This window comes from Teleopsis dalmanni, chromosome 2, assembly GCF_002237135.1.
Source record: "Teleopsis dalmanni isolate 2A chromosome 2, ASM223713v2, whole genome shotgun sequence".
NCBI lineage: Eukaryota > Metazoa > Arthropoda > Insecta > Diptera > Diopsidae > Teleopsis > Teleopsis dalmanni.
The window spans coordinates 15,552,024-15,564,246 of NC_051847.1; the positions used below are offsets into that span (position 1 = coordinate 15,552,024).

The 12,223-nt window shown below is 30.1% G+C and overlaps 1 protein-coding gene across 2 annotated transcripts; it reads right to left on the reverse strand.

The window, feature by feature from the left end:
* Positions 1-4,266: 4,266 nt before the first annotated feature.
* On the reverse strand, positions 4,267-7,145 carry LOC119683439 (ATPase inhibitor A, mitochondrial). 2 transcript variants are annotated; one of them, XM_038097112.1, is made up of 4 exons: positions 7,127-7,145; positions 6,806-6,886; positions 6,301-6,445; positions 4,267-4,587 (listed from the first exon to the last, which is right to left on the reverse strand). In XM_038097112.1, exons 2-4 carry the CDS (start codon positions 6,850-6,852, stop codon positions 4,459-4,461), a joined length of 321 nt encoding a protein of 106 aa, XP_037953040.1. In that variant the 5' UTR covers positions 6,853-6,886; positions 7,127-7,145; the 3' UTR covers positions 4,267-4,458. The 2 variants fall into 2 exon arrangements, with proteins under 2 accessions (XP_037953040.1, XP_037953039.1); XM_038097111.1 differs by lacking the exon at positions 7,127-7,145 and adding an exon at positions 6,984-7,086.
* Between the last annotated feature and the right edge of the window lie 5,078 nt (positions 7,146-12,223).

Genomic DNA, 12,223 nt, shown 5'->3' on the forward strand with positions numbered 1-12,223 from the left:
AAAAAGGAAATCTAATATCAAAAGCAAATTTTCATTTCATCTGAGGTCTAATTTGTACAATAATGTATTAGGCACAAAACTTTTTCATTGCTGCTTTTATAAAAAAGTCGTATCAGAAATGGAATGGGTATAAGAGATCAAAAATTATAGACAAATGCAGGATGATACTTCAACATTTGGAGAACTATGCTTCAACTATGTGAAACCTAAGCGAATTCTTTTCATTTTCATCGATGTTAAGCAGCACCTTTAGTTTGTGCAAAAAGATCACAGTTTTGGATTTGGGACATATATGGTTGATATAGAAAATACTGACTAAATTATATCTAATACCCAATACCAATTATATATTAAATATATATTAAGAATATTTTATTGTCTATAAGGAAGTTGAGATTATGAATAAATATGAATGGAATGTGCAATGTGAACACAGTTTTGGATTTGGGACCTATATGGATAATATAACAGTGACTGACTGAATACCTTCCCATCAGCTTTAGTCCAAAATTATAAAATATGAAATTATTAGTAAATTAATTGAAAAGTTAAATATTGTTTGATCTTATTGAGTTAATTATTTGCGAATTAATTATTTTATCTTACCTGCTTAAGTACATTAATTGCATTTTTAGCTTGCTTAACCTTATCAGCAGTGGACATACGGCTGTAAAATTTTTTTTAAGTTGATTTAATTAACAATTAATTTATTAAATAATTCACTTACGCAAAAGGACTAGACGCATAAAATTTTGGTAACGTCTTAAACGAAACAAAAAGGCGTGTAACCTGACGGCTAATGAAACTCATTTTCGGGAAATTTTAAGACTTAATGCGATTCACACCAACGAATTATAACGAAAATTTTTATTTGAATTCTAAACTATTTGTTAATAAAAAAAATATATTGATACATCTTAACATTTTGTTTAAATTTACAAATTGTCAATGGTTACTATATACATCAAAATTTTTTCGAAAAAAAAAATAAAACAGCTCACCTATCAGAGCTGAAAACTCAATGGCTAGACTTTCAATTTTTTTCAAACAAAATTTGATTAATTTTTTCTTATATAATTATATTACTTTTATTATATTTTACATTATATATATTACAGTTTATATTATATATACATATATAGAGCATTGTACTAAGCATACATTCTATTTGGATTAGGTTTTCGTACTGGTGAATCATAGATGATTGGACGTTCTTTGCGTGGTGGCGGCGCGCTTATGCTTGGACGTACCGGTCTCGAGTCCCTTGAAGCTGTGACTGTTGTACCAAAAACTGCTAATACTGCCAAGACAAATCCCAAAATTACGAATAATTTCATTTTAAATATTCAATTTAACAAATTTTTAATTCGTGTCTATGAGTGTTAATTTATTTCTGACTTAAGTTTGCTCAAGCACTGCGTTTTATAGCACAAAAAGATGCTTAAAGGGGAATCCATTTCGTCATAAAAAAAAAAAAATAAACAATAAACTGTGAACTGATAAGATTTTTTTAACGTTACGGTAAACCACCGAAGTAAAATTTTCAAGAAATAAATATAAACAAATATTGTTTTTTTTTTAATTTATATACATAAAAAATTAATTTCAAAAGCTTGTACACTTTTGATTTAATAAACCAATAACTACGTCATATATTTCCTTATAAAACTAAATTATATTGACAACAGTAAATTATTATCACATATTTAAATAGAAAAGTTATCTATCGACAACACATATTTTTTATATAGAATAACAAAATTAAAATGACGTATCACAGAATCAAGAAATTTTGATTTTTCTTTTAACTGGCAATCAACCTGTTTTAATGGTTCTACACTTTTCAGTTTCTGTTTAAATAATCATACTAAAACCATTTTCGGAATCATCAGGATATCATCAGGACGATATTTACTTTTTGTTGTTTAGTTTCACTGCTCGTTAAGTTTGTAAGTTACAGTGTAAATACTTATGCTTTTCTTGAGCTATTAAGGTCAGTATTCCCTTATGATTCAGGTAATTCAGTGAGAGTGTGTATGTGTGTCTGTTTAGTTGCATAACAAGACACAAAAGTCTAAATATAATATCAATACTTGAGATAAACGCAATAAACTTCAATTTATATCAGTTAAGTAATACTATGTTCACACTTCACAATTATTAAAACTTAATTGTGCAATTAAATGTGAGTGTTTACACTTAGGCTATACTTAAACAGAATCTGCTTAGCACTATAGTATTGATGCCGACAACTTATTGTGTACTAGGAAGACATGCTATAACGCTGGGTCTACCCTATAATGACATTTGTCGTGGTTATATCCCTGAAGGAAATATTTAATTTTATGAACTAGACAATTGTAGACCGGGCACATATTTTTTACAAAGTCTTTTAGATGTCAATATATAACAAAGTTGGACTAAATGAAAGTATTGTTCCTTAATCATATATATAATATAACACATAAAACTTATACAAAAAATAATCAAGAAAATAAAAAGTTTCTACTGTAGCGTCAATTGTAGCGTATATATTATATTATTCTATACCTGGCTTTTTAGATGTGTTTGAGAAATCGCTCTTTTCTTCAGATATTTTTAAGATAATCAATTTGTGAGCACTAGGACATTCTCTACAACGTTGGCAAGTATGTGATAAGGCTATTTTAATATTAATTATATTAATTTAAAATATTTTATTGTCGAAGTTAAATGAATATATAGTGTTTACTTACGCCACTTAAACAACTACTATAATTAAAAGTCCATTCTCCCTATAAATAAATTGTTTACTTCATCAACATCAGTTGTCATACCTTTTATTTAGGATTTTATTAAAATTTCTATTTATTTTATTTAAATGCAAAAAGAATTCCGTGTTAAAGGTATAGGTATAGAGCTCTGTTAAATCCACACTTTTATAAATTAACATCTGTCATAACCATGCAATATGGTAAGTTCCCAGTTTTTATTTATCATACAAAAATATATTCAAATGATTAATATAAATCTAAGAAACTAAAAATTTAAAGAAAGTATGAAATATCTTTTTTTCATAGAACATGCAGATATGTTCCCACTGAAATTATTAAGAGCATATGGATTTCATATATATAAATATGCTAACTGATATATTATCGGCGCTTGCTTGCGGTAAACAATTTATTTTCCTCTCTAGAACTTTTCAGACATACGTCGTTTTTGTAATCATCCAATTCTTCTTCTAAAGCAGCGATATTTACTCCGCTTTTATTTACAGATGCCACATTGAAATACACTGCAAATACACTGTACTCTGCTTCAGATTACTATTTAGAAAATGTATTTATTTATTTATTTCTACTCTTAGTATTACTTGTATATATAACTCTTTCATATTTGTTTTTTTTATATTTTCACATTTCAATACGCGTCATTTCGATCATTATTATTAATATAAATTATTTCGCATTGTCATCTGCCAAAATGCAAGTAAAAATTTTGCTTCCAAAATTTTTATCTATAAATAATTTTTTTTTTAAACATAAACAAAATTTTGTTTTTGTTTATATTTAAATATATAGCAAAAAACAAAGACATCTGATTTCTGCCAAATAATTACCTTATGGATTAATTTTAAATATATACCCCTTGGTGACATCTTTGTTTTTTGTGTTTTACTTATGTATAAAATCATTTAAATATATTATTTAAAAATATATTTAAATGAATATATCTCAAATGTGAACAATATATATAAATTTGATTGAAATATATAATACATAAAAGGTCCTATATTCATCTTTAAGAATTATTTATGACATTATATGTAGTATATAAACTCGTATTCTTTGAATTTATAGTAGTTAATTTTAGCATTTATGTGGAATATATGTATATGGATACATATGTACTGGCAGTGTACAAAATCTCACCTAAGCATTATTAACGGCCCGTGTGATATCACAAAGTCCATACATCCGGAACAGTTGTATGAACAACCTGAAAAATCGTTTGATTGGATTAGGTTGGAGAGTCAGTCTTACACACTAAAGCCCACTTGAGCTCAAATAATGGCCCATTCAGCGTTGTTCACTTAAAAGGACCACAGTGGTTAGCATAGAAACAAGACTTCAAGTGAAAGTGACCCAACTTATAACTCCTTTAATTTGCTTATAAGTATTATAAGTCTATTCCTGATTTTGTACATAATTTATCATTTATAACTTATAAAATCATGTTTAAACTACTCAACTATAACTTTGCCGATTAAAATGTATAAAAGTTATTTTATATATTTATTTTATTTAATATTTCATATAAACAATGTTTCTAAAACAGTGCAAATGCATTTAAAGTTAAGTGAAAAAGTTATTTCTTTTATTTCAGCAAAAAAGCGATGAATTCAAAAAGTCTCACTTTTCAATTATTTTCTCTTTTGGAATTAGTTAAGTCGAATGTATGAAAAAAGCTCATCTTTTACTTATTCAAATTGTCAAGGTATTCCTTATGACGCTTAATGGCATCTTCGTGTTCCTTGATTTGTTGATGATGGAATTCAGCCTGGTGAATTTGATCGTTCTTCAAACGTTCCAATTGTTGTTTTTGCTGGAAAGAATAAATAATATATTATTATATTTAATTTAACACAAAAAAATAAATGATCGGATCTATTATAAAATATATCAAAAAGCTAAAGGATGAATTTGCGTTGAAATAATAATAGAAAGTTGAACTTAAAAAGTTATGTCGTTGCAGGGTCCTAATAGCCCGCCATGACCAGATAGCGAAAAAAACAAAAAGTAAGCTTATACTCTCTTAAAGTTAATAGTGATAGTATTTGGAATGGAATGAATTTAGAGAAGAGCGGGTAAAACTATGAAGATTGAACTTTGCTAAGGCAACGTGAACCCATATATGAATTGAGTTAAGTGTGTCCTTTGACTAAATTAAACATGTGGACGTCATCTAAATTAGCTTCAAGTTAAGCTTAAATCAATAATAAAAAATTTTATGCATAACAAGTAACCACCTAGTATGTTTAGGACATGAGAATACTTTCGGTTACAATAGATTCTGCTGTCGAGTTTCGTTTCAGAACGAGTCGAATTTCGTTTTAAGTGCCGTTCGAAACCTCCCATAATGACTTCAAAAGCAAGTCCCAGCGAGTAACAACTATTTCTTCTTTACAGGTAACAGGGCAAGGCCGATTAATAACAGATTGCCGTTAAAGTACGATCTTGAAGAATCGTACTTAGATGTATGCATAACAATCTACAATCAATATGGGGAATAGTTGCACTGGTGCAAAGGCTGTCGATGTGACAGAGGCCTCGTGTACTTTATTGGCATACGCGGAATTATAAGTTTTTGCTGTGACCTGAAAAACTTCAAGTTATTGTAATAGTTATTGATGAGTTCATGACAGTATTGTCGATATGAGAAATAGCTCCATTGGCGCAATGGTTATCATTGTATTCATGATACAATGATAACCGCTTTAATTAGAGCATAATACAGTTCCTTGCTCCCTTAGACTATTGCTACTCCAATAAGTGTATACTATACGGGATTTTTTCTTGAGTTCTTATTTGTCTCATGGCGTTGCCCTTGCTTTCATCTGTCTCAGCACTCATACAAATTTGAATCGTATTGTTTTATGGCTAGGCAACATATATGTGTCAAGATTCATTCAGTTCGATCTATGCTAGTTTCAATGTCACCCCACACATTGATTGAATCAACTACCTCTTTAATATTCCATCTCTTTATTTAAATTCCAGTTATTTAAATTCCAGTTATTCATATTCCTCAGTGCATATTCCTGTTTGAGGGTTAGCAGATGACCGCGGTTACGTAACATTTCCCAGCATTACTATGGCAGTTAAACTTCAAGAGTGGTTGATCGATATTTTAGAGATCTCCAATTTGTAAATTCTTATATACATTAAATTTTTTACTTTCGATTGTTTTGAACTAAAGCTTTTAGTAACTAAATAAGATATTTTATAATTAAATTTTTGTCAGAGATTTAGATGGACCGAAGTAAGTATTGGTAAACTTTCATTAAATATTAAAATGATAAATTAATTTTAGAATAATTATGATAAATAGCTGAGAAGTTTTCAATCACTGGTTAGTTCTTTTTTTGACTGATTAAACATTTGTTCCTACCGCAACATCTCATATGTGGTAATCTATGAATACTTTTACTAAAAGTATTTACATATATACATTTGTATACGTATATATACACACACACAACAGTTATCATTACATCATATTTTAAAAACTTAGTTATTATTTTTAATTTGAATTTACCTTTTTGTAGAAATATTCCTCTTCACGTGCGGCTTCCAATTTGCCGAAAGCGCCACCAGCTTCACGAATAGAGCCACCACCGCCGCCTCCCTTACCTGCGCCGCTACCCAAATCACCCAACTGGCTATTGCTCATCTTCGCCAATCTAAAACAACAACAAATTATATAATAAAAATAAATAAATACTTAATTTAAATATTGCATAACACAAATCCAAATCACAAACACAAAAAAAAAAATTAAAAATTCTGTTTGAAAATCAATTATACGGCGTTTTGTTTATCTTATCTCATGTTAAATAGTAACAACAAAAAGCAGAGCAACTAAACAAAACAACAACAATAAGCATAATTAGCAAAAAAAATATTAAATTTAAACGCATGTTCAAATAAGTGAAAGTTTATTGTTCTTATTAAGAAAATAATGTTAAGTTACGGAAAGTCTTAGTAAAAAATTATAAATTAATTACTATATATATTATACTATATTAAAAATATATACTCACTGAATTCCACTTGGATACAAGCGTGCGGTGCGACGTGCCACGAACATCTTCTAGACTTTAATATCTGCGTATTATTTAGAACTGAAATCAAAATTCCAAAAATATTAATTAAATATACTCAATAAATATTTTAATAATATTTTAAGAGGATAGCAGAATAAAAATGAAATTTTTTTACATAAATTGTTACGCAAAAGGCAATAGAGCAACACAATGACCGGTCTTTTTCTACTATGCTTTATACTGGAATTTTTTTACTTCCTTTTAGTTAATACTCAAACTTCTTCTACCAAAAATTCTCACCACTTCAACTTTACTCACCAATGACAAGTTGATTACTGCAGTAGCAAAATATGTTTTCATACAAGACCAGAAAAAGTTTGATGGATGAGAAGCTTAGGACCTAAAGTAAGTGTTGTAAAAGAAATATGTTAATCTTTAGCAAAGAGTATTTGCAAAAAAAAGCTCAGTTAAAATAAATAAATAAAAAACTTTCCAAATATTCTTTCAATATTGTTGAAACAATATTTCGTTAATTGACGAAACACTTACATTGTTGTTAGAAGTTAGGTTTTTATTTACTATGAAATTTATTTCTCAACATAATCGACAGTGAGTTTTATATACTTGCTCTAAAAGAATTATAATTTTTTTATAGCTTACTTCTTTAATTCTTTCAAATCATAAAAACATTTATTAGTTGCAATTCGCTGATTATGTCAAAATTCAATTGAATTTTTTTTATAGGTAAATTGTATTTTTCGAATTCGTAAATAAATAAAATTAGATTGGACCCAGTCTACACTGGCTTTATTTTGATAAAATTTTTGTTTCTTCCTTCTTTTTGTACCTTCTCATTTTTTCTCTAAAATATACATTTATTTTTTTTTACTGAATAAGTTCAAAAAGAAAACATGTTCGCTTTTGAACATAACAATCTCGTTAAGTTCTGAATAGAGTAGAGATCGAGTAAAAGAATACTATACAAATAATTTAATCATTTTACTTTTTTGATTGATGAAACGCAAGTTAGTGTCTAAAGCAACTTTATTTAATAATGTATGTGACCACTTGCAACAGGATCTCCGTATATAGTGATTTTGATTGAGGAGAGTGGAGAGCGGAATTAGTGTGAACAAACACCGCATCAAACAATTTTAGTGCTCTGTCTTTGACATACTTTCGCATATTCTGGACAATCTTCATTTCTGATAAACCGTCATTAATTCACTAATTGGGAGGGTTGTGAATAAACTCTATACATGAGTAATGCATACGAAACTATTATAGACATATGAAACACTTAACATTTTCTTCACTAATGTTCCAGATTTCGAATAACGATTCGAAAAACATAGCGAGAGTGAACAGTGGCAGCAATATATTTAATATACTATAAATTATATTAAATATTATTTAAATATAATGTATTTATTTAAAATATCAGTTTACGCAGTTACCATGTTACTTGATTACATAAATTATTACTTCATATCGTGAATGCCAAATGTTTTCAATATTGAAATTCAAAATGCTACGCCAAATGTTAAATTTTAACTAGTCTTAGACTAGTCCGTAGGAAACATCAATTCGCGACTAAGTGAATTAATAGCAATAAATCTATTTATTTTACTTATTTATTAAAAAAGTATATTATAAAATTAATAAATTAGCATAATTTGATTAAAATTAGCAGAGAAGATCTAATTTACTTGTGTTATATGTATGAAATAGCATAGTTTTTAAATAATTTGAAATTGAGAGATAAAACGCGTTTTATTTATTGTAATTAAATAAATACTTATTTCGAATATGTTGATATATCATCGTTGCAATAATTAATTGTCAACTTAAATGCCCTAAATTATTTTGACACACAAACTATGTGACATAAAAATCGACATGGCATATTCTGTAAATAAAATATTTTGTATTGAAACATATACACGTCATCACTCAATAATTGCTGTTATTTTCAAATATTTTTAATACACATTTGCAATTTGTATTTTTAAGGAATATTAAGAAAATATAGTGTTAAACATGAACCTTAATGGATCAGCTGTTTAGTTATCTAGCACACATTCGCACAGCTGTATTAAATATTGTATGTTGGCAACCATACATTCGGCTTACGACAAATTCGCGTCTACAGCACTTTTCACTACATTTGTTCTTTTCCATAAGTTTACAATTTTTAAATTATTGTTTATTCCTTGATTTATAAATAATTCACATGGGTTAATTATATTATTTATTATAAAGTTGTGTAACATTGAAATTGCGTGAAAATTTGTGAACAAAATGTCCGAGAACGACAATACTGCTCAATTGCTATTTTTTGACACCTTTTCCCATGAAGTTGACACGGTAAATATTAATCAAATTATATGTAATACAAATTTAAATCAATGTTTACTCATTACTTCACTTAAAGGATATAAATTTGGATTTAGTTCAATTCCCGAAACCTGTTTATATAAAGCAAGTAAGAATAATACCACTTGGGGCAAGAGTACAAGCCGACTTTCCAGGCGGCGTACGTCTTGGTGCTACAAATCCATCCACATTCGATATTGAATTTTTCGTTAACGATCTTGGTTTGCCTGGTGCTTCAGCATTTGAAAATTTAGGTCAATTGCAGTATAATCAAAATGACTGCATACATCTTGAGTGTAATACCGACATATTGACTGATGGTTTAGTATTGCGTGGTTGGTATAGTACTATAACTTTAGCTATCTATGGTTCCTTAACCAATACAATAAGTGAACAAATACAAAGTCCACCACCACAACATTGTGAGATGACAGATGATATAGCTAATATAAGTAGTGATGAGCGTAATATACCTGTACAAGAAAATCCAGTTAAAAGTGAATGGAAGGAGCCGTTACCTACCGAACTAGCACATCCACATAAGATAAGTGTTAGTGAATTAGAACCAGAGGAACTCGATTATGGTTTACCGAGGGAACATTATCATCATTCTGGTGATGAACGAGACAGACGTTTACGTAAAACATCAAATTCATCTGAGCGTTCATTGTCCTCAAGGAATAGAACCCATTCAGAAAATAATGACAGAGATTATATGAGGTTATTAATTTATATATATTAAATAATAAAAATATTATATTATATATTTACACATGTAGATCTCGCTGTGATCGTGAACGCGAACGTGAACGTGAAAAACCTGCCCGCAATTGGTCACGCAGTCCTGAATATTCCAGACACTCTCGACGCAAACGCTCCGAGCGTTCTCGTTCAGATGCTGAAGAAGCGCATAAATGGCCACGCACTCCACCTGCTTCTATAGACTCACCGTTAAGACCACGTTCACCTGATAATATGGAATATGCTGATGAAGATTTGCATTATAAATTACTTAAATCGCGTTCTTATATGCGTTCAAATGAGTCTTTAGACAATACTGAACCAGAACCTCAAGATGTTGAAGATGAAAGCAATTCAGGTCCAACTGCCGAACAATTTGAACCTATCTTAAGTGATGACGAAATTATTGGCGATGACGATTCAAACACTGTGGCTGAACCTGCAGTTGTAGATGAATATGAGTTGGAATTGGATGCCGCTGCTGCGACACCCGAAGCAGCAATTGTCGAGTTTGACCCATTCAAAATGCCGATACTTAAACATAATAACGATTTAAGTGGATTCTGTAGCAAAGACATAGAAGGGCTGAAATTATTATTCAAAAACGTCGCGCTGCAAACAAAATGCAATATCAATGAATTCAGGAGTAAAACAATTACTGTCGAGGAACGAGAAAATTTTGTGTTTCTGAGTGAACAAATTATAAATCAACTTTCATATTTGGCGCAGCAATACAAGCGTCGAAACTTTGTTCTGCAACATTTTTTCGAAAGCGAACCAAAAAATTTGTCACTGGCATTTACTATGCTTCAAATTGGTTTGGATTTTGATGTAGCTTGTTTACAACCACAGCCGGCACTTAAAATTAGACATATTAAAATTGGTGCTAGGCTTGCAGAATTACTTGGTGGTTCTCCAGACTTTCTAGAGTATATTCTGAAAATACAAGCTTTTGATCCGTTCCAAGCGCTATTTACACTTTTCCACAAAGATTATATGGCACTTTCTATTAAACTAATGCTACTTAAATCAGTTTCTGCATTATTGGACACAAGGATTGGTTTAGAACATTTCATTAATGCTAAAGTAAATGGATATCAATTGGTTGTGAAGGCACTTCAGTTTGCAAAAGAAGCACGAACGAAATTTGTACTGCAAGCAATAATCAAGAAACTTCATTTGATTGAAGCACTGCAATATTTCAAATACTATGGCACAACATTGGATCCAAAGCAGCAAATCGAATTTGCTATAGATCAAATCTTGGACGCACTTAATCAAAATTCACTATCTTACCAGCAACCCAAACGTTTTTTGCCTGTTTCAAAGAAATTTGAAATCATTACTGATGCTACAGCTCAACGTAATTTTGCTAATGCATTGCAAGGATTCTTTAAGGCATATGGCTTGGGAGAAACATTAGTGATGCTTCTAAGCAACGCAAGTGATTTGCAACCGTTGGTACTATTACGTATAACAGATTTAATTGATGCGTTGCTGAAAAGTCACGTGGGTTTGGATTACTTTGTGGATGACTGTTTCGAAACGACACAGATTTTAATAGCCGTACTGTTAGGTATTGATGATGTACCAGTAACTGAAGCACCGGAAATAATAACAGATGAGGGTATGTACTAAATTTCATTTCCATTAATATATTAACAATTCAAATTTATTTATTTACAGTGAAGATTAAAAAAATGGAGATAAAAGTAGAAGAAAGTACGGATATAGAAAGCGCAGATGCAACTAAAACCTTTGTTCAATCACCAGATAATGTTATAGAGGAAACAAATGACACAACAGAAGATAAATCTTTAGGTCAGTTGGAGGAAACTTCAGATACAGCACAAAGTCTAGAAAGACAAAATCTGCACCGTTTACAAGTATTGGGCATCGAGCTGGCATATAAAGTCCAAACACGTTACCATTTGGATGCTATTGTGTCTTTAGCTACGTCCAACGCATACGATGCAATCCCATTAACCACTCACTTGCATGCGCTTTATTCACATACCTGCAATTCAAGTGGTAGAAGACACACGGTCGATGTGCTAGGTGCAAATAACAACTTGCACATTTTTATGGAATTAATTAAGAAGGAGCAACGTTTGCAATCTCAGCGTTTACTAACCTCACCTGCTAAATATAAAAGTCCCGTCTTAAGCTATGCTGTTGATTTGGTTGACTGTTGTGTGCGCTATTGTGAAAACTTGGATTATCTGATTGAGCACGGAAGAAACATTTTAGATTTGGCAAAAAATCACGAAACCTTCGAGCCATCAGTATCTGCAGTAT